At 35.1% G+C, this 27,428-nt stretch overlaps 1 protein-coding gene across 1 annotated transcript in view; it reads right to left on the reverse strand.

Moving 5' to 3' along the window:
* Window positions 1-2,168: 2,168 nt before the first annotated feature.
* LOC142342394 (uncharacterized) overlaps window positions 2,169-27,428 on the reverse strand; it is a 44,887-nt gene continuing 19,627 nt past the window's right edge. The window contains exons 6-9 of the mRNA XM_075393710.1: window positions 26,208-26,477; window positions 3,893-4,194; window positions 3,251-3,499; window positions 2,169-2,624 (exon numbers count right to left, since the gene is read on the reverse strand). Of these exons, the coding sequence (XP_075249825.1) occupies window positions 2,169-2,624; window positions 3,251-3,499; window positions 3,893-4,194; window positions 26,208-26,477 (1,277 nt within the window). The remainder of the gene's footprint in view (window positions 2,625-3,250; window positions 3,500-3,892; window positions 4,195-26,207; window positions 26,478-27,428) is intronic.

The raw sequence follows: 27,428 nt of genomic DNA on the forward strand, positions 1-27,428 counted from the left end.
ATGACTAAAATGGAATGTCTGACTTTGAAGGCAATCGGAAAAGCCGCGAAAAGTTGACAAAAATGGCAAATCTTGTCAATTGTTTTGCCAGAAAAGTTACTGTTTAATGCCATCAATACTGTAATAAAGTGATTCGTGAATGTTGAATTAAACGATAGGCGTTTATTTTCCCCCAAATGCAAGTAATGAAACAAAACAATTTTAATAAAATTGCTTATGTAAAATCAAGAACAGCTAGTGGCTGAAAAACCTCTAATTTAGCTTAAAACTCAGAAAAAATTCCCCCAAAAATGGAAAACCTATCAATGAACTTTGATGACAATATTTATATAGCCCATTCAAACTTGTTAACTGAAAAAATAGTCAGTACCAAAACAACTGCTTGAAAAATCCTCACGTAAACGACCATTATCCCTCGCTTTCTGAAATTTTTTTGTACATCGATCTTTTGTTCTTACGAAAACAGCAATTTGAACAAACGAACTATACTCTTTTCGCTCCAATCTCCAAGTTTTTTGAATAATAAAAAAAACAACCCTTTTCACATAGTTTGCTTCTTGCTTCATACTCACACATTAACGTCAATAAAATTGATGAAAAGTTCACTTGGCCCATACTCCTTCTTAAGACATAGAACAGCAACTCCCCAATCAATTCAAACTGTTTGTATTGCAAAACATGCGGGTGATGGTGTAGAAAATATGCTTTTTAATAAAACTCGTGCTGATTGGGTCGGAATAAAAAATCAGAACAGAAGCCATTTTAGGAGCGGGGATTTGCTTTGCTGGGTCAGAGGAGAAAAAAAAGATTTATTTAATGAGTTATGGTTTGTCCAGTGAACAGATGCATTGATTAAATAACGCCGGTCACGATATTGAAGTCCTTGTACAAAATCATCTCTTGAACAATTCGATAACATCAAGATTCTAAGGACTTGTTTCGGATTCACGTACTACTATTCCACCTGAACTCTTAATTTTTTCGCGGAAATTAGACCAGGTACCAATCCCTGGCTAGTCATATTACGAAATTGCTAAAAGTAATATATTACTCTAACTAATCACATTTTGTCATAAACATTTTGTATGACTTTACAGGAGTCATACACGGATACTGCTCAACATTGGGTACGATTAAACACCGATCTACCATGTAATTTACAAAATGTATCTTTTCAACTAAATTTTCTTGACGTTTGAGGACAACTTGATTTCAATGTAGACGCAAATTCAAAATCTCATTTTGTTTCATGTTTGTTTAATTTACCAGTCATGAAAATTGTGTTACTGGTTGTCAAGTTTTCAATTCGTAGAAGAGAAGTTCAGAATAATATCTTGAAGTGATGAGGATTGACCATTTTGGTCTCTGTTTGCCACAGACATAAATACATTTTTGCAACGGTATCTTTTGCAAACATGAAAAGTCTGCAGGAAATGCTGTCAATGTTTTCTCTTGGGCTTTGCGTAATCACCCTCGCTGATTTTTTAACATATTTACTTTATGCGTAATTATATTTGCTACAATATATTTAGATGTATTTGACGATCCTATTCCTTGTTACACTAGCATTATGAAATGATTTCTTTATTTTTTTTCATTAGGATCACACATGGATTATAAGGGTGGTTTGTTTAATGATCATAGTTTGTTTCGTGTCTTTTTGTTAGAAAATATCTTTATTCATTCGGTAGTCAAGGACAGTGGCAGTGCAATTTTTCTACAAAATTATTTCAGCTCTATCATTCCTACGTAAATTGATTTATTTTGTATCCCATTATGATTTAACACGATTCCATATGTTCTGGATTACGATACCAGTTCTTATAAATCTCACTAGGATCAGATATGAGATCTTTAATATCATCCAATAAGAACACGGTTTCATCGTGAATTCTTGCATTCATTAGTTTTCTTTATGAGTCTTTTCACCTAATGGTGTACTTAAGTGAGATTTTGCTGCTGGTGTTCAATTATATGGAATCTTGGATGTCACATGACGATCATGTATCATTTCTTCGTTCTCATATTAGGATCTTAAAGAAATCTAATATGGAAAAATATTTATGAATACGTATAATATGTACAAAATATGTATGAAATAAAAGAAATTCAAATGAAGTGATTTTTAAAAGCATTGCGGTGGAAGATCGGGAGAAAATTTGAACTTTCTAACCTTCAACTGTCATATCAAGTTGACCACCGTCTCCAGCCGGCGGTATTTTTTCACCTGCAGTGGGCGCTTCATCGGTACCAATCACAGCTTTGAACTTTGACCCCTTAAGTGACCTCTGTGATCCCTGGGAACTAATGTGTGACCTCTGCTCGTCTAGATCTCCCCCAATTGAAGCTCGACCCATCGGGTGCGTTTCACTCGGAGACAGCTTACGAGGTGTTCGCTGCTGAGCAATAGGAGGCTTTGTTTCTGCATCGCCCTCTTGTGGCAGTTTTTCTTCCTCTTCGCCCTCCTGCGGTTGTTCTTTGTCATCTTGTGGGGTTTCAGAAGGTTGCTTCGCACTCGGGGGCTTTTCTTGTTCAGATTCTGCGAATGATTTTTCCTCTTCAATTTTTTCTAGTGTGGGTTGTTGAGGTTGTTGTTGCTCTTCTGTGGCTTGGTCAATCACAGCCTAAACGAGAGAAATTTCCTACCGTACCAGCGCCAATTTCAAGTTTTGTTTTTATCTGAACAGCTGAATTGGAATCTGTAAATGTTCGCTTAAATTTTACGAGTCAAAACATATAAATATATATATATATATATATATATATATATATATATATATATATATATATAAATTGACGTTTTGCGTTATTTGTGCTATAATAATCTTTTTTTTTCATCGTCAATTGCGCAATTTACTACATATGTTTCATCTTTGTTTTGTTGATATTCGTTCAGAATTGCACAAATGATGATAATTATATTGAATTGGTGCTGGTACATAAAGAACAGCTGTCTTTATACATCTGTTAAAACTCCTGAAAACCGGAGGTTGGTTAGAATGCTTTGAAATGAAAAAAGAAATGTTTCTGCTGTACTGCTATAACATTAGGCCCATAATTCTACAGTTAATTTAATTCTCATTAGGATAGTTCCGTCCCTGTTCCCCTCGGCCACCCTTTAGAATTGATGACACAACGGTGCAATCAATGTTCGTTCCTCCAATTCCACTCTTTTGGCCAACTTTTAATTGATTAATCACCTCCACTTCTCAGAGAATGTCTGGAAATGGACAGTTGAACTCATCTTTACCTCTAAAGCAGTATCGAATTCAGTTTTCTTATCAAAATCCAAAATGGCCGCAGCTTCTGTTGTTGATTCCTCCCCTTCTCCTCCTCTCTCTTTTTCCTCTTTTTTATCCTCTTCCAATCGGGCGGGCTCAGGCTCCCCTTCCTCCGCTTTCCTCTCTGCCTCTTCTAGTTGCTCCGATATTGATTTTGGGCTTTCTTGTTGTCTGTCATATTCCTCCGCTGCTTGCATCATGATCTCAGTTAGCATTTCCTGTGGAAAATAAACAAGTAAACAAACAATCTACCTAAAACGTTCATATGGGAGTAAAAACTGGCGACGCCGCCGCATCTAAAAACTGAACATTCATTTTATTCAGCTATTGTTGTTCTTTTTTGTTGGAAACTTCCGCATTTTCAAAGTTCAATGTGTTCAATTTTACCAACCACAGAAAGAAAGATATGCTAAGGATTTCCCAATTTCCAAGAAGTTAGCCATATTTCTTCGACCCATTCACATTATAGACCCCTTACTCACCCCCCCCCCTCCCAACTTAATGGTCATGTAACGACTCCCCATAATTATAAACATGCCATAATGATCGCTGTAGTTTCGTGGGGATCCATAATGGGAAAAAGACTTATTTTCCCCCCACTTTTTGCATACCACTTTTTCCTCAACTGGCATTTCCTTGTAATCCACTTCTTCAAGGGCTTCCGCTTTTCCCTCGTCTCCACCAACACTCGAAACACCTGTTCCACTTCCACTATCACCCCCAGGTGGACTAATCCGCCTTTTAGCGCTGATTGCGCGCACTGTGGTTGAGCCACGACTGGAGGCGGAGGGTGTTTTGGGTGGTACTTCTTTTGGGGAAACTGGTTCCTTTTTCTCTTCAGGGATATCTGTTTTTGAGACTGGTTCTAAGTCAGTTGTCTCTAATTCTTCAATTTTAGTCCCATCATCTTCAACTGCAAAATATTAGTTAAGAGTATTTTGGCTCTTCTTTCAGTTCAATTTTTGCGTACCTCAGGTCTAGGCCTCGACCAAAACGACTGCAGAAATCAAATTAGGCGAGGAGGAGTTAATAATGACTACAACAACTCGGTTCATCAGCCTAGTTTAGTTCAAGTTCAGCTGAGATTTTTTCATACGAAGCTCTTATGATCAAACATTTTTCATAAGCCGAGCAAAAATTTTATTATGAAATTACCGGCAGACACTTTTCTTTGTTCATAAACTTCTTGTAGTTTTTTCAAATCGCTTGCTCTCAAAAAAATGAGGAACATATTGCAAACAAGTTCATTCTTTGATTGAGGCATTGAGTCCAGCAAAGTTTCAGTAGCTGCAGCATATAAAAGAGATAAAGCGAGCTAAAAGGGCTTATAGGTTATTTGGGCTCAATACGGTATTATAAACCGCTGCTTGATTAAAATTATTTTTTTTCAAAAGATGAAATCTAAACCTGTAATCATCCGCTGAACTTTATCCAAATACACAAGAGTGAAAATTGTTCATAGATATCTGCTGGATAAGAGTGATATCTGCTGGATGAATCAATTTAACATTTACTATTAACAAAAAAAAACTCAAAAATTTAAAATTGATTAGCGTGTTCAGGGATTTTTTTTTGCGCTTGAACAAGATGAATTTTGGTATAAGAAAGAAATTAGATATGTTTTCTTTTAGATTCTAAAAATATGCTTTATTCAATTTCTGGTAATTGAAACCGACAAAGTTCATACACGCTTTCGTCAACTGAGCCCGGTTGAATACTTTAAGTCTTTTTACGTACGCTAGTCATAGCTCTAGTTGAAACCGAATACTTATCTTGCACGATCTCGCAACATTTTTACAAAAAATGATTATCTTGCAAAATCCTGTATCAAATTTGTCTGGGCTGCTACAGATCACACAATACGGGATCTCTTTATGTATGCCAGTCAAACTTGACAAAAGATATAACAAATCGAAGGCAAAGATATATGCCTAAGACCTGTCTGTGCTATAAGTCTCAATTTAAAATTGTTGGGGGGCTGAAAAGTTCAATTAATTAAATAGATAGTTCAAATAAACAAGCTTACACTGAGCAGTATTTAACCGGGTCGAGCTGTTACTTGATTGTGTTGTTGATAAGTGAGTGCGTCGTTGAAACTTCTTCAAGTCGGTTTCTCGTAAGAATGTTCTGTTTGAAATTTAGAAAATGTTCTTCTAAGTTAGAAGTTTTTTATATAATTTCTTCTCTGTTTGAATTTTGAAATTTATTTTGTAAGAAAAATGAAGCAGTTGTCTGCTGCTGGTCGTTGGCTCTGTTATTTGTCTCTCTAATTTTATTCCGTCCCACTTCGCTGAGAGAAACAATAAATCACTCTCATCTCCGTTTGGGCCGATAGGGAGCGAATCACAAACTCACGTTCATAGTGAGGTGCTTCTTAATTTTCCTATTGGCCGAGAAGGCAAGAGAATTAACTCTTTTTTATCTCACGGAAAAATTATTGAAACTCCAAAAAATCTAAACAGCTGAGAGCATCAATTATTGATTTCGTAGGCGCCTGTTTTTTGCTTTTCCCCTCTTCTAAAACCGCAACAATTATGGTTTTCTTGGGGGCTTTTTATGAGACTCTATTGTCTTTTCCCCTGAAGCAATCTGCTTCATCTTTATTGAAATTGGGGGAAAAATTTGCATTGCAACTGTCAAAAGCAGAAGTAATTTAAATCAAAAGAAACTGTGGTTTTACAGGCCGCCTACGTTCAACAATGTACTTTTTCTATCCTGGATATAAGCGAGGAGATCCAGGCCTAAATTTGTGTTATTTAAATAAGTCGAACTAAGTTGTTTAAATACTTGTGTACTGGTAGTCTTATCAAGCGTTAGTTTGTTTAGCGCGCGGCGAAAGAATGGTTAATTAGCGCCTAAATACGTTGGCTCTAATGCGGGATTAATTATCCGCTCATTTGTAACGGCTCTCTTAATACTACAGCTCACCCCGATTTTAAGATAGAAAAGAAAATGATTAAAAGAAAGAAATATACTGCATCGTATATGATTTTATTGCGCTTGGGACATATGAATGAGTTACTACAAGTTCAGACAGTTTATAAAATTAATCGCAAAGGGCTATAATGGTATGCTATAAAATTAATCTTAAAGGGCAATAATGTTGTGCTATATTAATTAAAAAATTCTGGAGGCAAAGTGACTGGGCTTGGCATCGGACTGTTACCATCGTCTTCGATCAAAAGAACCTCTTGTATATCGTCCTCAGTTGGTTCGGCCTTATCCATTGACTGTCGCATTTTGTGCTTTTTAACCCTCCTTTTGAGCTCGGAAATTTTGCTTTTTTGTTCTTCGTTTTCCTTCATTAATTGCGTTATTTTCTTTCCTAGCTCCAGATTCTTTTCTCCAAGTTTTTTGTTGGCATTGGTTATTTCTAGATGTTTCAAGGAGAACGTTTTTAGCATAGTCTGCGCGTTTGATTCGCTGGTTTTTTGGAGTTGATGGGCAACGACATATTGGCGCCGCCAATAGTCGTTAAGAAGTTGCTTCTCCTCAGGTGGTTTCTGTGACTCCATTTTGAGTTGTTCAAATTTCAGTTGCAATTCTTGCAACTCTGTTTCCTTTTGGAATAGTTCCTGCCTAAATATGGTGTTTTCCTCTATTAAACTACTGGTGTTGATATTTGATAGTTCTGGCATCTCGACAGGAAAAGCGGAAATAGCATCGTAGGGGACTTCAATATATGCGTCGAGCATGTTATACCTAAGGGTATAAGTGCCCTTCTTAGGGCCGCGATTTTTAATTCTCCACATGTTGTTTTCTGTGGGGAGCGAGAAGGTTTTCAGAACTGGAAGCTTTTCACTGTTGACTAGTATCTGTTGATGTCCATTTGACTGGATGATGTTTATTTTACTAGCAACCTCAAATTTGTTGTAGTTTGGTTTCAGGAAATAGAGGAGCGTGTTAACGTATCGCGGGTTTTCTTTATTCATGTTCTCCTCTCGCGGCTTCTGCACTTTCAAACATTCTGAGGGTATTTTCCTGATAGCGTCGGGAACGAGATCTTCAATGTTGTTCATCAATGTTAATAATGTTTGTTAATAATTTTGTTTTTGTGATTGCTAATTTGTTGGGTTGGTAATTGTCTCTTTCTGCTAACTTGCCAGTTGTTTTCGGGATCATATTGACTGGAAGTTGATGGAGATGTAATAGTTGTAGTAACTTGTTGTGTGTTCTGAGCTTCAAATGGAGGCTTTGAGAAAATAGGAGGCTGAGAAGAATGTGTTTGTGTTTGTTCTTGTTGTGTTGTCACTTGTTGATGTTGACTGGGGATTACTACGCTTGCGAGTGTGGGTCTGGTAGTCATTGTGAGTGTTTCCTTGCGGATGATCTAAAATATTTTCATTTTGGCTTAGCCTGTGTCATCAATATCACACATTATGGCTTCTTTTCAAGTTTGCAATTGTATTGCTAATAACAAAAGTATTCTATTGTAAAAATGTTTTTGTAAGGTTTTGTTGCTAACTGCTTTACTTAAAAGTTATAATGCTAAATGCATTTGTTATTAAAGTTTGGTAGAAAAGTTTTTGTTTTGCTAAATGCAAAGTTAAATTTAGTAAAGGGAGGGGGGGTCAATAATTAAAAAATTTTTTTACTTATGCCAGGCGGGCAGCCCTGGCAGAAGTCCGTCTTTCTCCGCTGCCCGGAGGTGTGAGTCTTGGGGCGTGTGTCACACTAACACGGCTGCAACGACCCGTGCAGCTGGGGAGACAACCTTGCTGAGCTGAATGAAAGAAATTTTTCGGGTCATTTTTGAAAATTTCAGTTATCGTGTTAGTGTTCTGAATTATTTAGATTCAAAAGCCAGGGGGGCAGGCTGGAGAAAGCTGAGGTAACCCCTTCCCGAGGAAAAGTTAAAAGGGAGAAAAAAAGGTCGTTTGTGCTTGAGTTGTTTTTGGTTTATTAGACAACGTCGTCTAAAAATATTTTTTGCAAATGGGACATTTTGTCAGCTTATTTATGCACACCCGACAGAATCGGTGTTTGTCATGTTGGGAAAAATGTGGGTGTTTTGTTACTCCTAATTCTGTTTTCATTTTTTTGCATAAATTGCAATGAAAGCAGGATGTAATCAGGACGGGAAGACAAGGTCGAAGACAAATGGGACATTTAGGGTTTGGGTATCTTTTAAAAAGTGCCTTTCTGCAAGGAATACATACATAATGAGGATTTTCTCTGGGAAATTGCTTATGTAGTTTTTCTGCAATAACGGTTTTTCGTGAACATATGGGGCAGATAATGTCCTTATGGGGATAGAACCAACGGAAACCGTCGAATAGGGATTGTGAAAGACCCAACGAGTGACTGTTATTTTATTTTCCTTATACAAAAACAGGAAAACCTCTGAGAAACTGCAGTAGGATGAGGTTAATAAGGAACGATATTGCAAGCAAGGTAATTAGGATTAAGATAAATATTTTTGTGGATAGGTCTAGATTGGTCATTTTCCGTATCTGGAGAAAATTTGGCCAATTGCGGAAAGGAGTTAGTGATTAATAAAAAGGGATATTGCCAATGCGCATAAGAGGACAAAAAGAAGAATAAACAATGTTACGGGGTGCATTTTGTCAATTCAATGAGTATTGTAGAACTAGGGTGAAGGAGGTGATTTGCTCCTGGTAAAAACTGAATAGAATTAGGGATATCGAGTGGATCAAAAATTAAAGCAGGAAAAGAATTAAAATTTTGGAAGTTCTTGGACGCATTATGTAAATTTTTTTTTGCAACGAGGGCATAATTTATAGTCTTATACGCAAAATTTACAAAAGTTGACGGGCTTGTGGTCACTGTGATGAAACGTTATTGCAACAGAATATTGAAATCTTGTTTGTTTGCAAATATCACATTGAAACCAGTTAAAGATTGAAAAGATAACATTAAATTTAGAGCATTTAGGACAAAAATCGTAGCCCATATCTTTTATAACATATTGGTAACAGAGCAGACACATTACGTGGGGTAGTTCGTTGGGGGGGTTCTCGTGTAATTTCTTGAAAACAATTGTTTCACGTCTGCAGCATAAAAAAATTAATGAGACCCGTTTGGATTCTTTAGTATTGGTTTCTTTGTCAATTGTATTCATTTTTGAAAGATTGTTATTGGAAGGAATTATGGGACTGGCACGGTTGGAGGATTTGGTTGTCGATTATTTTGGGATTTTATTGTTTGGTCTATTACTAATATAATTATGAACATCAAAAAGTTGAAAGCAATACTTACAACTACGAGGAAAACGGTTAAAACGACGGAGAAGGCTGCTGCAATAATCATAAGGGCCATTAATAAAAAATCAAGTAATGTGGGGGTAAACATTTTAGATAGTTTGTGAACGTAGTTTTGAATTGAGGATTTTACCACGGGTTGTTTGGGTCAATTGTTTGTTTTGCATAAAGGGCATTTAGTAGTTGTGAAAGTCATACACTGCAAACAAATTGATTTTTTAGGGTGTAGGCTTTTAAAGTGGCTGTGGCAAGTGGATAACTTTTTGATTTCTTGACAAGAATCACACTGGAAATAATGGCAATGACTGATTGTATAAATGGGAGTTACGCAAATGGAGCATTTAGGTTGATTCCAACATTTAAATAATTCATTTCTACAGGGAATGCAAGCAAAATGGGGAGGTTGACCGTTTGGGTTTTTGTGCAATTTTTTAAATTGACGACAAGGGAGGTAACAAATAGGACATTCGATTTTTGGGGTTGAGTCAATTTGTGGTTGCTGAGATAATATTTTCAAAATGTTTCCCATTATGTGGATAAATCAGAGAGATCTGGGTATGCGTTTTCTAATCCATGGTGTTCAAGTTCGTTGGGGATAGTTACATTTAGATCTGCAATATCAAAATAGAAATTCCAGTGTTTCTCGTTTGGATAGATGTAATAATGATTAATGGTACCTGTGCTTAGGAACATATAAATTATTTTGATACATGCTTTATATTGTGTAAAACAGATAGTAAACCATCTTTCTGCTTTAACAATTTTAACTTTTTCCTTACCAATGAACAAAATCATTTTATCTTTAACAATTTGAAAAGAAATGAGGGAAAAAGAACAAATTGATCAGAAAAAAAGTATAGGAATAATGAGAAGGGGGAAAAATTTTTTTTTTGGGGAGAGAAAGTTATGTGAAACAATTTACTTTACTGAAGAGCGCCCAAGTTGACTGGGAAATGCTCTTCGATATCAATGAGTGCAAGAAAGAATTCCCAGTGCATCATTCCCATTGTTACTCGAGTAGAACCCTCACATCCCCGCTCGTAGTCTGTATAGTGTATAATTATACAGGGTTTAATCTCTGCTGTGGAAGTTTCAATGAAAAATCTCTCGAGGGACTCTACTTTGACTAGGCGCTCATCAATGTGGAACAGCATTATAGAAGATCTAAATTAAAAGGGATTTTAGAACCATTCAAAGCTTGGGATATATTTACAAAGAATGTCCAATAGGGGGAAGATGGTGTTAAGGTAATGGTTCCATCAGTCCAAGTGTTTAAATATTCAAAATGGAGTATTAGTTGCGGTATTACTCTGTTACATTTTGTTGTGACAAATGATTTTTCAAAAAATTGAATTTGTACAAGGCAATTTTGGTATGAGAAGATCATTGCTGTTTTTTTAATTATTAATTGTTTCCAATTCTTTAGAAATGATATCGTTTTGACAAGAATCACTTTTTTGCATATCAAAATAAATATTGTGAGGTACACAGTTTGGATTTTCTAGAATGAATAGGAAGAATTTCCAATGAACTGAGAGAGGATTAATACTTATTAAACAAATTTTTTCACTTTGGATTTCTTTGAGCGTTACTAGCATAGTAGGTACAGGAGTTGGGTATGCATCAAAAGATCGTTGAATTTTTTGTAACTCTACAAATTTATTGTTAACTGCAAATATCATAGTTTAGAATGATACCTAAGCAATGTAGATTGGATGTTGTACTTGAAATACCGAGTTCTCTTTGAATGCTAGAAAAATGGTGAGTTCGGCGAACTGAGTTTGAGTAATGAAAATAGTTAAAAGTCTGTAAATATTTGTCATGGGTTTTTTTGCGAAAGTCATTATACTTATAGCGGAAACATAGTATACGGCTAATAGCTCAAAATTTTGGTTTCCGATTCTGATTTGTAAGTTTCTATTGGTTAAATGAATCATGTTGCTGATCTAGCTCATTTGGCAAACTATTAGAGTCGAATTGTGCTAAATACACGAATAAATTCCAATACAACGAATGAGGGGTTAAAATCACAGTATCGTTTTCCCAAGTGTCCCAAAACTCTAAATTTATAACGATTCGAGGGAAAATGTCTCCGTGATTTTCTTCAAAAGTTTTTTTTATTTGATAAATTGTAACGAGTCTATCTTGAAACAAAAAGTACATTAATGGAAGCGTTTTAGTTGTTAATTAACTTATTGTTCTTCATTTCAAAACTATGTATAAAGGTATGTAAATGTAAAGAAAGGATAAAAAGGGTGTGTCAATTATTTCTGAAAAGAGGATTATTGACAACGATTGATATTTATAGATAATATATCAATCGGATTCACTGTAGCAAAATTGGAGTAGGGGAAGAGTGCAGGCAATAGCTAGATAGACATAGTTGCGATTACATAGTTGAAAATGGATTATAAGAAAAAAAAGGCAAGAAAGGAATCCACACATGTCTCTTACAGGAAAAGTCAAAGTCTAATAATATTTTTCTTCAGACGCTTTGAAACAATTTTGTATTCGACTCCAATGTTTACAAAAGTAATTGTGTCATCAATCAGGGCTCTTAACAATGAGAAGTATTAAAAATTTGAATGCGGTACGTCCAAGTCTATAATGTCACTGAAGTAGAAAGATGCAACTCTAATAGTTACAGTAGTTTTTAAATCGGAAATACTTGATGATAATATTTGTCCGGTGTATTGTCCAAATCGAATGAATAAAGCGTTAGGCTGTTTTATGAATTTGGGCTGCATAGCATAGCATCCTTGAGGTGTATCTAAATAAGATATTAATTAACTTAGAGAGTCTAATACAAATAATTTTTATTATTTTTGAGACAAATTATTTTTTTATAAAAAAGATAATTTTTTTATTAACAGCTTTTAAGGAGGTGCCACAACACTTCGAATGGTTGCATCATTTTGTGGTTGTGGTTGATGTGACGCCAGACTTGGGTATTCTGCTTTATTATTTTCTGTATGACAATGCTCATCAATTTTATTTTCTCTTGGTTGATCCTCAACGCATTTGTAAGTTTTTTCTATTGTGCTGTAAGGTTGATAATTACTAAGCGGTAAAAAATGATTGTTGTTTTGTGGGGCCGACGGTTTGGTTTCGTTAGAGAATACCGGTGTAAAGAACGATAAGATACAAAGATTATAAGTTGCTCCTAATAGAATTTTCCAAAAACCCATTGTTTTGTTGGATATTTTGTGAATTTCGAACGCTCTTATGATTGTTACGATTACATCAGTTAAGAATTTTATGCACAAGAAACAAGCAAAGCAAAAAACTCCAATTTTTTCCAGATAAAAAGTGATGATTCCAAAAGTGCCTTTGAACTGGTCTGTAAAAAATGTAGTTGAAAGAAGAGAATCTAGATAAATTTGTCTGTTAATTCCCATTGCTGACGCATAGATATCTTTTTGAGAATAGTCTATGCTTCTTCCTTCTAGAACTTCTCTTGAAATCTTTGTCAAAACAGATTTTGAAGCTTCCGAATGCAAGATATTGTCCCAAAACGATTTAAGTTGATTTGGTGTGTAAATTCCGGCACGTTGCGATTCGTAACCGGTAAATTTTGGAATAGAACTAATAACTCTTGAAGAGAATATTTTTGGCGGTTGTAAAGGAACAGGTGCTGGCATCAAATGGTACCATGAATTTCCATTATCAATATCTAAATGGTAGGCATTTTATAGCCTCCAACACAATCTACTTCATTTGCAAATGGGTAGGTTTGTCGAGTAATTGGGTCGACGAACATTGTCCTACCATCATAATGAATAGGAATCCTATCATAGCACTGCTCAAGAACCTGAAGTGGTGAGTTTCGTTTTGGACAGTGGTACAGCCAACCTATGCTACCATCTGTGTCTAAGAACATCGAGCGGTTGCCGGTTAACATGTATCCAGCTAAACGAATATTTTGGATAGCCTGCATAAGTATCATTTGTTTTTGAGTTCGATCAAGTTCGCATTGTTCTATTACCAAACCTTTCCATGCTTGTTTTATTTGCATGTAATTATGATATATGACAAAATCCATTTTTACCGCAAGGTTAAGATCATAGTCTAACTTGTCTTTGTCTAAGTGTTCCCATGCAACAAAACCATTGTCGGATGTTCGGATCTGTTCATCTGAAGGCTTCCTATTAAACCCATTTACACTTAGGCTATTGTCAGGTTCAACACGAAGTTTATGAAAAAATTGTTGAGTTTTTGTTTTATAAGGTTTGCCAGTCTTCATATTAAATCCGCCTTTATAAGAAAAATATAAAGAATCTAAATTTGTTCTGTAAATAAATTCTGGTTTTCCACATACCTTTTCTTTTTCATCAATTACTCTAATTTTTATGTCCATTTAAGCAGAAGAATACGTTCTTGGTCCTTCATAGGGCGTCTCCGGTTTTTCATCACTCACTATGAAATACTGTACGTTACCAAGTTCGTTTTCATGTTTCAGCATTTTTGCATTTTGTGAAAATCTTTTAGTAACTATACAATTTTCCGGTGCCTCCCAATTGTATGCAAAGGGGTCGAGTGATGTCGAATGACAACCTCCTTCTGAGAGGGCACAAGGAAGTTTTAGTCCTTGACTGTTATAGACACTTCTGTCATTAAGATCAATATCGAGTACAGTTTCTTGCATCAGGGTTTCAAAAGAGAAGTGTTTAATTTGACCACGATTATCACAAGATGTTGATGATTCACCTTCAAGATCAACTCCCTGGTTTTTATAGGAGACAGTTTTTATTCCATGTTTTATGTCAATTTCCATGTCTTCATCGTCAAATTCGGTAACAGTAATTTTTCCAGTTTTGTTAGCATTTAGGCATTGTTCGGGTGAAACAATAATATCGTATGTTATTATTGGAGCGTTGTGTACAATTGATGAATGAGAAAACATACCACAATTATAACGAATGAACATTGCAGTGACTTTACACATAAGTGCTTTGACAAAGGTCCGATAAGACCGCTGATAAAGTGTTACATGTGTATCAACCATCTGAATGTTTTCGGGTGTAATTTTGCAAGGAGAAACTTGTGTTAAAGCATACATTTTGTTTTCTTTCATTTTAGAACAGTCATAATGAATGACCCTAAGTTTGTTAGATACGTCATTAATATCCTCAAAAGGAGGTCCAGTAGCATTAATAACTGTAGAAAGAGTATAAAAGTAGAAAAGACTTATAAGTAAATAAAAAAAATAGAGTTTTTCAAAACAAGGATATCTGTTCATCCTGTTCTTTTTTTAGCGCTTCAAGTCGGGAATTAAGGCTATGAGTTGTAGTAATAGGCACTGCCAGTAAATGTTGACTGGATTTATTGCTACCTAAAACAAAGTTAAGTAAATCCGGCTTGATAGCGTGATGGCGGCTTGGCCGAGCGACTAGAAGCTCGCCTATTATTATTATTAATTTCTAATGTTTGTAAATTAGAAGGTCCTTGTTCCGATGTATTAGGGCGGAGAGGACTTAAATTAGGGTCTAGAGGTATTCTAGAATTGTGCTGTGGGCAAGGAGTTGAACTTCTTGTTCGACTACCGCTAGGCAGGTTTGTTTGGACTGGAGGTGGGTTGTCACGACCACCTGAACTTGCTTCGTTGAATCCAGAATCAAAATTGGTAGGAGTTCGGTCAGGGTCGAAGTTCTGCACAGGGGAGTCTCTTCGTATGAAATTCTCCACGGGGAAATATTCGGTGTTAGTGGGGCTTTGGAAGGAGAATTTAGTCAAAGGACTGTTGAGTTTATTCATTTGACTTGTCATTAGATTATTATAAAGTGTGTCACATTTATTTTTATCTATACCATTTTCTAGGGTTAACTCTGGTATAGTTTCAGTAGCTGGGTAGTACTCGACTAGGTGATTTCTATGAGCGACCTTCCTGGTGGCCGGGTTGCTATCTAAAGTTAATTCATAGTTAACATTGGTTAGTTTTTTTACTACAGTATAAGGACCTGATCTTAGTTCATGTAGTTTTTTTGACTTTCCTAACTCAATTTGATGGTTTTCCATTAGAACTTTTTGTCCAACCTCAAGTGGCTTGCCTAATTTGTGTTTGTTTCTATGTTTATGTGCGCGGTTATTGTTTTCTAAGCTCTTTTTATAAGCGCTTTTGTATATTTGTTTGAATTGGTTTTCTCGAATAAGCAACGAATTGTTAATAGTTGGTTTTAGAAGTTGGTCAATTTCGGTGTTTTTTGAAGTTTGCAAGGTATGCCTGTGAAGAGGCAGGTCTTTGCAAAACTCGGAAGAGCATGTGAGTTGTGAATTTCGTAGGAGTCCTAACTTAAGTGACAGAGGTATCTGTGGTTCTTGTCCGAACACAATTTCATAAGGTGATATTCCAGTACTGGCATTTGGAACCGTGTTATGAGAAAAAGCAAATTTTGGTGCCAGTTCATCCCATTTACCTGGAGCTTGTTCTAGAAAAATTCGGAAATGTGCTCCTAGATGTTTGTTTTGGTTCTCGACTTTACCATTAGTCCAAGGCGCATAAGCAGTTCGAGGTGCGGGTGTTATACCTAATTCATGAATGTAACTCCCAAAATCTTGGTTCATGAATGCCGAACCCTTATCATAAACAAATTTTTGTGGTATTCCAAAAGACAAGATGAACTTTCCTAAAGCTTTCATGGTGTCTACTGCGTCTGTGGAACGTACAGGGTATACTTGAATGAAACGCGAAAATGAATCAAAAATAACTAAACAATGGTGTTTACCGTTCGATGGAGGATTTAAAGGTCCTTTGTGATCAATATGGACCGTATGAAAGGGGAATGGGACTGTATCAGTCCACTTTTCGAGAGGTGCTTCGTGTATGTCTCTCCGTTTTTGTTTATTTTTTTGGCATTCAAGGCAATCAGCACTTAGGTTTTCAATCCATTTATACATTCCGGGCCAATAAAAAAATCGTTTTACATTAGCAAGTGTTTTATCTAAGCCTACATGACCTGACAGTTCACAATGAGCTAGCTGAAAAACTTTAAAGAACAATGACAGTGGTACACAAATTTTTAAGTATTCAATATCTGGTTCGTCTGTTTGTTGTTGAATACATAAGATGTTACCTACAAAACTCAGTTTCTCAAAGTTATTAATGTACGACATTATGGCTTTAGATTGTCGGAATTCAATTTTCTTTTCGTCGTTGTTATTGTTCGTCCTTAATTGGCGAATTTGTTGTATCACTGGGTCTTTTAATTGTTCTTGACAAATTACCATTGTATTTAAATCAACTTCTTTTTAGAAGATTATCAGTTTATCGATGAGTTCTCTTGCATCTTGGATTTTTGTATTTTCAGGAAATCTTTTTGCTAATTCGGTTTCATCTATACAAGTGCTATTTTTCACGAGCAAAACTTTATCGTATTCTAGAGGGAATCTGTACTCCGAGTCTGTGGTATTAGTTTGATCAATGTAGAGTTTGTCAAAGTCTAATTCCGGTGACTGGTTCTCATTGAACAATTCAAATTCCGAAATTGGGTCAAAATTTTGTTCGGTTATCCCTTCATCAGGGTAGGAATCAATTTCTGTATAATGATCAGATGTTTCGTCTTCCTCCTGTTCTGATACAGGGTTTATTTCATGTTTGCGGTGACGCCTATAGTGGTTAATTGATGAACCATACGAGAAAAATTCCGAAATATTGTTTATTGAGCAAAGTCTGTTTTGATTATTGTCGTACTTTTGCTTTACCATTTTGTCAGTTTTGAAACTGAATTTGTCGATACCCGTTATGCTTTGTTTTAGGATTGGAAAAAAATCATCTGCTGGTCCCTTTTCATTATCACGCAAAATGAAGTATTTTTCCTCGTTACCATGCTCGTCGTAAAAACTAATGTCTTTTGGTATCTTTTTGTGTTTAATTTGATACTTGTCCAAATCTTTAATTTTTACATTGCGACTTAGGATGTCGGGGAAGGCTAAGTTTTTTCCTTCAGTCCAAATAATTTTCAAGTTCTGAAATTGAGATATTACTAACTGGTATCTAAAAAACCTGTGAGAGAGTTTTTCTCTTCTACCCCATAGATACATTAAAGGCCTATGGTCTGTGTACACGTATACAGGATGGGGAGAACCAATTAGGTATTGCTCATAAGTTTGTAATGCCGATATTACACCGCAAAGTTCGCGTGCTTTGGTACTCATTTTTTGTTCCTCTTTAGTGTAAACTCTAGAAATAAAAGACACTATTCGTTTCCCTTCTGGAAACTCCTGAACGAGAATTGAGCCTACTCCTATAGAAGAAGCGTCTACATGCACGTGGAAAGGGTATTTAGTATCAGGTATTGCTAAGATAGTCTCTTCGCTAATTCTGTTTTTAATGTCGTTAAACAGTTTTTCGTGTTCCGTTGTCCAAACAAATTTAGTTTCTGTGCGGGTTAAGTCATAGAATGGTTTGCAGTCAACATGCAAATTTTTGATGTACATGCTGTAGAATCCTAAACAACCTAGAACTCTCATGACGTCACGTTTGTTTTCGGGCGACTTGAGTGCTTTTAAATCTGCTACTCGCTTCTTAACTGGTTGTATCCCATCTTTACCTACTACGTGTAACAAGAACTGTACTTTCCTAAGGAAAAATTTAGTCTTCAGGTTGAGCTTTCAATCCTGATTTCCTTAAAAGTTCATGGTACTTGTCAATTATTTCAAACATTTCGGTTTCATCTTGCGCTTGCATGATGGTGTCATCAATGTAGGTTATAGCTTGTTTTTTTTCTAATTAATGGTGCAAAATGGATAGTCATTATACGACTGAAGAAATTAGGTAGACCACATAGACCATAAAATCCGCGTTCAAATGTGTATTGCTTTGGACCAATTACAAAGCTTACCAGCTGTTTAGTTTCCTCAGTTAAAGGAACTTGGTTATAAGCTGAACAAAGATCACTGGTTGTGAAGAAATTACCTTTAAGTCTAGTTAATAGGCTTCCGATTGGCTCTAGTGGCCATGAATATCGACTAAGATCTGTTATTGAATTCAAATATCGGGCATCTATAACCAGTTTTACTGTGTTCCCCTTGGGTAGGATTACGGTTGGATTAATAAATTCTGATCCCATTTCTTTATCATTACCCATTTCCCGGATTATACCTGTTTTACACAGTTGTTCCAAAAGGTTTTCTAGTTTTTCTTGATAATGTAATGGTACTTTGGAAGGTCTCTGTTTGGTTAAAGTTGAATTTGGTAAAAGTTTGACATGAAATTTTTGCTTTATCTTTCCCACATCGTATTTGTGTTGAGAATAAACGTCCTTATTTTTAGTCAGAGTTCTCAATAATTTGTCTAAGTTGTCGTCATTGATGTCAGCTTGACTGAAATCAAATTTTTTGAGAAACGCTTGATCGGTTTTGTCAAATCTGTTAAGTTTTTCTTTGGGAAGTTCAACGGGTCTGATGTTCTCATCAGTTGTTTCTAATTGTGGCCTAAGATTCTTGAGGTCGTCGCTAAAGTCTGTTTCTAATTCGTAGTTGTTGGTAAAATCTTGTTGTCTTTTTCGCTTTTCTGTTTTCTGTTGTTTTTCAGGAGTTTTGTTTGCGAAGAAATTTTGAATTTTCGCAATTTTTGGACCTTGTTTTTCACTAACATGGAATATTTGATCCCAATTAGTGTCACTATTCATTAGGTGGTTTATGAATGCAACGTTGTCAACTACAGAAAATTCTGGGTCTTGTCTAATTTCTATGTCTTCTAAAGTGTGCCCATTAGGACACTTTTGGATGACAACCTTGTTGTTTTGAGGATTGTTTAGCATTATTGGTAATTCCTTTTCTTTTCTAAAACGCTGAACGTTGTAAGTATAAATTCCTTGAGCTTGCAGTTCACTGCCAATTACGAAGGAGGTTTCCTTTCTGAAGAATTCATTTGGTGGTCTAATTGATATTACTCGAGTTGATTTTGGTGCTAATGGTAGAGTTACAATTTTGTAAGAGCTAATGTATAGATAGCTTTTCGTTTGGTATCTAGATAATGTGACGGCTACTTCAGGGTAAGTTTTTAAATCAATTTTTGGAGTGGTTAGGTCAATGGATTTTACTGTAGATTCAAGGAAATCCATTCCCAACAAATTCGGCTTGCAACCATCTTTGGCTGAAACCCATGTGGTAGCTTCCACTTGATACTTTCCTTCATTGTCGAAAGAAGTTTTGAAAGTAATTTGACCTAGAAGTTTTAGTTTCTCACCATTAACCGCTAATGTATGATTTTTTGAAGCTTTCATCTCAATGTGTTGTAATTTACATAGTTCAAGATAAGTGTGGTAATTAATTATAGAGCTTGATGCTCCTGTGTCCAATAAAAACTGTGTTTCTAAGCCGTTATTTTTATTTTTGTCTCCGACGGATTGGTATAAATTAATATAAATATGTGAGTAACTTGCTTTGTTATCAGTAGTATTTATGAACGGAGACCTGTCTAGTTTAAATACTCGTCGTTGTGATTCTCATTATTGTAATAGTCTCTGGAAGTTTCACTGGTAAAGTGAACACGAGGGCTTCGCCCTTCACTGCTATCTCTTGAATGTGTATTATTGTTTTGTCTAGTAGGTGTCCTATCCCGGTCATGATCTCTACTCCTATCACGATATCGGTTATCTGATCTTGGAGGACCGTTGCTTTGTCTGTCCCTACTATTTTGCCTATTGTTATCTCTGTAAGAATTGTTTCGATAGTTATTTTTGTCGTTCCTGTGATCGGTTATCGTAAGAAGATGATCGGTAATTGTTTGAAGAGTTTGATGGGTACGGTGATCGATGTCGGTAGTCTGATCTGGAGTTGTTTTGAGAATTGGATTGATTTTGGTTATAACTATTTCTCTGTCTGTCCCTGATTTTCGATTGTCATAATTGTTTGATTTGTAATTTTGTTGACCTGGTGAATGGCTCCTACTACGTTTATAAATATCTGTGAACTTTTCTCGTTGTTGAGGTGGGTTTCGGTTTTCGTTTTTGAAGTCCTTGTACTTAAAGCAGAAAGCTATTGTGTGACCTGAACGTTTGCAAAACTTGCAGAATCTAGTCTGGTTTTGTTTGAATCTGGGATTGTCGTTGTTGTATGTGGCGTTTATTTTTTGATCTTTCATTAGATTGGCAATTTCTGTGAGTTGGTTTTTTAACCCTTCTATTTCTATTTTGTTGTCGATACTACTTGAGGCAGTACCCGTGAATTCACTGCTAACAGAAAAACTTAAGTCTTTAGTTGCTACATGATCCTGTAATTGTTGCCAAGTTGTAGCTGGGTTTTCTATTAACCGCTGATGTGCCTTTTGCTTGAGTGTAGGTGGCGTTAATCCTCTTACAAAGTACTCCATACACTTAGCGTTACGCTGGTCGTTGTTAAAATCTGGATCTGGCCATCCTTTTTCAACTGCTTTTGTTACTCGGTGTGTATAGCTTTTTATCAACTCATCTGGTTGCCTTTTAATACTCTCGACTTCAATTCTTTTCCCATACTTGTCTTTTGCATCAGTAAAACGGGTAATGAGCTGATTTCTAACTTCGTTCCATGCTAAACCTGGTGCTAAGGTTTCAAACCATTGGGCTGCGGGCCCACGCAAAACCGAACCAAACAACGCTTTTTGTCTAGCGTCGTATGCTGCTTGCAAGCCAGCATCCGAAGGATCTCTTGTTCCTAGTGAGAATTGGATTTTTCTTTCTATTAAACTAAAGAATTCCTGGGCTTCTTCAGATGGATCTAAACCTGTAAATTTCTCTAACGCTATGTTGGGGTACGCAAAAACGTTCGCTGCCATGTTTTATTTTAGTGTACGAAAAGAATTGTTTATACGAAAGTATTATTAGTTTGGGTAATTAGTGTAGAAAATGTTTTTGTTATAACAATTAAGTAATAAAACGCTAATACTAAAGTAGAAAGTTGAACTGTTTGTTTTGTAATATGAACTTTATTTGTTTAGGACCGTTTAATGATTGTATTTTAAATTCAAAGTTTTTGCCGTTATCAGTGCTAAAAATTTCAACCCAAGGGTAAATATCGGTTTGCTCAACGGTAAAATTTAATAACCAAGGATAAGTGCTTTCAGAGTGTTTAAATTCAACAGAGTATTGGTGAAATCTGTTTATTTTTGAAAGTCTAATTTGTGTGACAAATTCTGTTTTTATAGGTAATTTAACTCTATCTGGTAAACTCGGATCGTCAGGAGAAACGTTGATGTATTTGGGTTTAATGATTTTTAAGATTTGTAAACCAAACGGGGGAATTTTATTTTGGTGGCTCATCCACCCACAAGATGATAACGTTTATGCTAATTCTATCACGCTGTTCTGATTTCTTAGAGCACACAAAAGTTCATTAAAGTTTGGGTTGGTCCACTTGTAAGTTATGTAGATTTCAGTCTCTGTTTCGCTAGAAGAGTGATGGTAAATGCATAAAAAGTTTCTGTTCTGATCAGTTAAATAATATGAAACTTTGCCTATTTTGTTATGTACTTTAATACTTATATTTAAATCTTGAATGTTTACTTTAATATATGACATATAAAAAACATAGAACAATTGTTTTTGTTGTTTTATTATTGTATTTTTGTACGAAATTACACAGAAAACAGTATAAAAAACGTTTAATACGAGATGATTAGTACATCAGTAATAGTATTTTAGTAGCTATTATTGTGTTTAAATATTGTTTCTAAAGTGCTTGAGTCTGTTAATGACCGTATTTTAACATGAGACAACAACTTTTCTATGATAATTTTGTGTGCAAATTGGGTTAAAAAGGCTAATTTACGCTCTTTTAATTAATTATTGGCTAAATTTTCTGCGGGAATCTCGATCACACTGTTTTTAGTTTTTAACAAAGTTAGTAAATTCTGAAAATTAGTGTTCTCAGATGCATAAGTTATATAAAAATTAGCTGGGGAATTATGTTCAAACACGTAGAAAATAGCTACAAAGATAATTCCGTCAGTAATAAATCGTGTTATTTTACCCTTTCTAGTGTTTTCTATTGCTGTTAGATTAAGATGTTCTACAATAACTATTCCAGTTTGGTCCATGCACTGTTTAAAACCTCTATTGGTGAAATTGTACTTGTCAAACCGGTTAAAATGGGGGAATTCTCATCAATTTATGTTATTTTCAGGCTAAAAATCTATGTTGGGGGGATAAAATTTAGTTTAAAACCCGTTATTCTTTGTTAAATTAGGGCCTTATTGAGATTTATGTGGTCAAAACTTGGTTAATATTTACTAATTTTGTGTAAAAATGACGTTAATATGGCTATTTTCTTGAGTAATATTGGTTAAAATTGGATAAGAATGATGTTTTTAAGGCTTAAATCTGATTAGTTTCCGTTAAATTATGATAAAAGTGACGTTAATTTTGTTAAAATCTGGTTAGTTTTTGAGGATTTAAGTCAAAATAATGTTTATTTGTTTAAATTTTGATTAATATTACCCCACCCGGGTCAAGAAATTGATAAAACAGAGTGAATATTCAACTATGGAAGGCTTATATTTAACCAAAATTGGGTTAGTTAATGTGAAAATGCAACAATGTGTGCTTAAATTGGTAGAAAATTTGGTATAAATTACACTAAACACGCATTGGGGGGGATGAATTCTGGTAAATTTTAAGTTAATTTGTTTGCAAATGCTATATTTTGGGCAAAAATTTAGTGAAAACTAGACATATGTTACTCTATATATGATTTGGGGGGGATGATTTCTGGTTAAAAATCGGCTATTTAGTGTGAAAATGCTAAAATTCTACTGTGAATTTGGTAAAAAATGGCTAAAGTTTAGTTTAATTAGGTGTTGGGGCGATGAAATTTGGATAACTTTTGGTTATTTGGAGTGTATATGCTAAAATTTAACCATAAATTTGGTCCAAATCGGGTCAGAAATAGTCTAAACAAGTTTTGGGGGGATAAATTCTGTATAAATTTAAGTTATTTAGTGTGAAAATACTAAAATTTAAGCATAAATTTGGTCAAAATTGGGTTAGAAATAGACTAAACAGGTTATGGGGGAATGAATTTTGTACAATTTTCAATTATTTAGAGTGAAAATACTAAAATTCAACCATAAATTTGGTGAAAATTGGGTTAAAATCAAATTAAATGTGTTTTGGGGGGGATAATATTTGGTTGAATTTCGGTTATTTAATGTGTAAATACTAATATTTAACCATCAATTTGATGAAAATTGGGTAAAAATTAGGCTAAATAGGTTTTGGGGGATGGTTTTTGGTTAAATTTCGACTATAAAATGTGAAAGTACTTCAATTGTTATATAAATAAACTACAAAATCGGACATAGATTACCCCCCACCCGGGTCAGAACAATTTTACAAGAGCAAAGAATCAGTTGCCTGTTACTATTTTAATGTAAATTTACTGTATTTCGGCCGTAAATTTGATATAAATTACTCTATTTGTTTGGCTATTAGTGTGCTTTCACATATTCAAATTTGTCTGGGCTGCTTTCAAATTTGTCTGGGCTGCTACAGATCACACAATACGGGATCTCTTTATGTAAACCAGTCAAACTTGACAAAAGATATAACAAATCGAAGGCAAAGATATATGCCTAAGACCTGTCTGTGCTATAAGTCTCAATTTAAAATTGTTGGGGGGCTGAAAAGTTCAATTAATTAAATAGATAGTTCAAATAAACAAGCTTACACTGAGCAGTATTTAACCGGGTCGAGCTGTTACTTGATTGTGTTGTTGATAAGTGAGTGCGTCGTTGAAACTTCTTCAAGTCGGTTTCTCGTAAGAATGTTCTGTTTGAAAATTAGAAAATGTTCTTCTAAGTTAGAAGTCTTTTATATAATTTCTTCTCTGTTTGAATTTTGAAATTTATTTTGTAAGAAAAATGAAGCAGTTGTCTGCTGCTGGTCGTTGGCTCTGTTATTTGTCTCTCTAATTTTTTTCCTTCCCACTTCGCTGAGAGAAACAATAAATCCCTCTCAGCTCCGTTTGGGCCGTTAGGGAGCGAATCACAAACTCACGTTCATAGTGAGGTGCTTCTTAATTTTCCTATTGGCCGAGAAGGCAAGAGAATTAACTTTTTTTATCTCACGGAAAAATTATTGAAACTCCAAAAAATAATAAAAATCTAAACAGCTGAGAGCATCAATTATTGATTTCGTAGGCGCCTGTTTTCTGCTTTTCCCCTCTTCTAAAACCGCAACAATTATGGTTTTCTTGGGGGCTTTTTATGACACTCTATTGTCTTTTCCCCTGAAGCAATCTGCTTCATCTTTATTGAAATTGGGGGAAAAGATCTGCATTGCAACTGTCAAAAGCAGAAGTAATTTAAATCAAAAGAAACTGTGGTTTTACAGGCCGCCTACGTTCAACAATGTACATTTTCTATCCTGGATATAAGCGAGGAGATCCAGGCCTAAAGTTGTGTTATTTAAATAAGTCGAACTGAGTTGTTTAAATACTTGTGTACTGGTAGTCTTAACAAGCGTTAGTTTGTTTAGCGCGCGGCGAAAGAATGGTTAATTAGCGCCTAAATACGTTCGCTCTAATGCGGGATTAATTATCCGCTCATTTGTAACGGCTCTCTTAATACTACACCTGCAAGACGGTGGCTATCTGGCAAGAGTTTTGCAAGGAGATGGTTATCATGAAAGATCTTGCTAGATGAACGATTATTTTGAAAGAATCTAGCATGTTCAGTCGAGCTCTGCTCTCATTATTATTACCGACGCGTTACATTTCAATTTGCTCAGAGATGGTTGAAAATATAATTGCGTGCGTTTAAAGAGTTAGTTTGACAAAATTACGTTAGATAAATGTGCTTATTTTTGAACAACCTAAGTTGAACCAGCTACGAAAAAATATGTTCAGTTGAGAAGAACAAAGACAAACAAAGAGTTTTTTTTAAAAAAACTTTGAATTGTTCCCTCAGCGTTATATGATCTCCACAATTTCATATTTTCAATCGGAATTTTTGAAAATGAAACCGCTAAGTTTCTGTGAAAAAAGATTTTTATTTCATAATATTGTTTATTATCTCATTTCATTATTTATATTAACATGTGTTGATTCTTTTACAATTTCACTTTGTTATTTTTCATAGAAAATTGAAATTTGCTGCTCTATTGGTTCTGATTTTCTACAATAAAGCAAAAAATTTTGAGAAACAACGCCCTCCTTTCTAGCTGCTCGAATTGTCATACTTGCAAGATGTATGGTTATCTAACCAGATTGTTGCAAGACTATTAGTTATCTTGCAAGATTTTTGCAAGTCGAAAGGTTATCTTGCAAGATTCTAGCATTACGATGGCTCTGTTTTAATATCTTGCCCGAAAATCTTACAATACTATGCATCGCCTTACAAGATTTTGCAAGATAACCATTCGATTTCGGCTGAGGAGGTTTCTCCAAAATTTGAAAAAATGGTGAACCTTATTTCCAGAGATTAGGGTTAATGAAGTTTTCGAATAGGTTGCTTTAGATATGTACACTAATTTTAAAAAGGAAAACAAAAGAACTTAATGCAAGGGACCATTTTTACTTTCAATTTTACCTAATTTCTTTTACGAAGCTCAAAATATAAATATATATTAATCTTAAAACCATGCCAAATTAAAACATGTTTCGGTGTCATTTTTGACGCGTCTATAAATTGTCGATGTTGAATTATCATTACATCGACGTAAATCAACGTAGACCAATAGAATACACCAACGCATTTGAAATTATTGATATAAGCATTTTTTAAATTTTTTACCTTCAGCTCTGTCATCTTCTAATTCTTCTTTCTGCTGTTGTTCTTTTTGCATCTGTTGTATCACGTGTGGCTTCGCTGATTGGCTGGATCTGTGACTGAGTGGAGGAGACAGTTTCCAAGTGAAGCTGAACTTGTGTGACCTTGTGTCCGCTAACAAGTTCCCTCTCAGCTGATATTTTAGAGGAGATTGGGACAGGTCAAAGTGGAGTCGTTTGTAATAAGAGGGTTCTTTCACGTAGGAGCCGAACAGGGTTTTGTCTGTTAATTTGCCTATAAAAAATAGCGTTAAGGATTCGAAGTTGATTTCATCGAAATGGAAGCTCAGAATTTGTACACATGAAACTCTTTTTAGACAACTGTTTTTTTTTTTCAAAAAACTTGAAAATAAAAAAAGATAATTTTATTATCGTGATTACTTCGTTTTTTGTTAAGTAAATGTATTGATTTTACAAATATACAATCCAGCCAGAAGTTAAAAAAAATGAGTTTCAATGAGATTAGAGGTGAGCACCTTATTTGGGAAATTTACATTATGAGTTTGAGAATAATAAAATTATACTGAGATCGCTGAACTAAATTGAAACAATGACAATGATGCAATGATTAAATCAAGAATCAAAATTTAGACCTTGGTTACGAGTTGAAATCAAAAACATAGCCGGCAGATTGCCGGAATAGCTGAGAAAGAATAGACCTGCGTGCCATATAATAGAGATAGAAACAGATACAGATCTAAATTGAAAAAAAATCGACGCCGCTCAAAAAACTAGGTAAAGAACATTCGGCGAAAAATTAAAAAAGCTTGTTAAAATTCCGCAGAAGCCTCTTATTAGGGACCTTTACTGCACAAATGAGTTCCTTTGACCTTAAACAAATTCAAACTAAACTTAAGTTTTAAAGTAAAAAAGTCATTTTATTGAGTGAGGTAAGTCACGTATGATCAAAATCTAATCACGCAAATAACCTAAGAACTTTTGCTGAAGCGAGTAAGAAATGACGTCACGCGCGCAAATGCCGTTAGTGAGAGGAAGAAGTCATTCAGAAAATTTGACTTTTTCAGCTTTGCTGTGTGAACAAATGTAAAACGAAAAAAGAGCGTCAGACGAAACAAAAAACATAGCAGGACAAGTCCTGACGTACAATTCAAAGAATTTTCATTGATTAAACGGAAAACTAGACCTTGAACGGACTATGAATGGATTGGGAAAACCATTTACAAAA

The sequence above is a fragment of the Convolutriloba macropyga genome, chromosome 7, assembly GCF_964194025.1.
Source record: "Convolutriloba macropyga chromosome 7, txConMacr16.3, whole genome shotgun sequence".
In the NCBI taxonomy this organism is placed as follows: Eukaryota; Metazoa; Xenacoelomorpha; order Acoela; family Convolutidae; genus Convolutriloba; species Convolutriloba macropyga.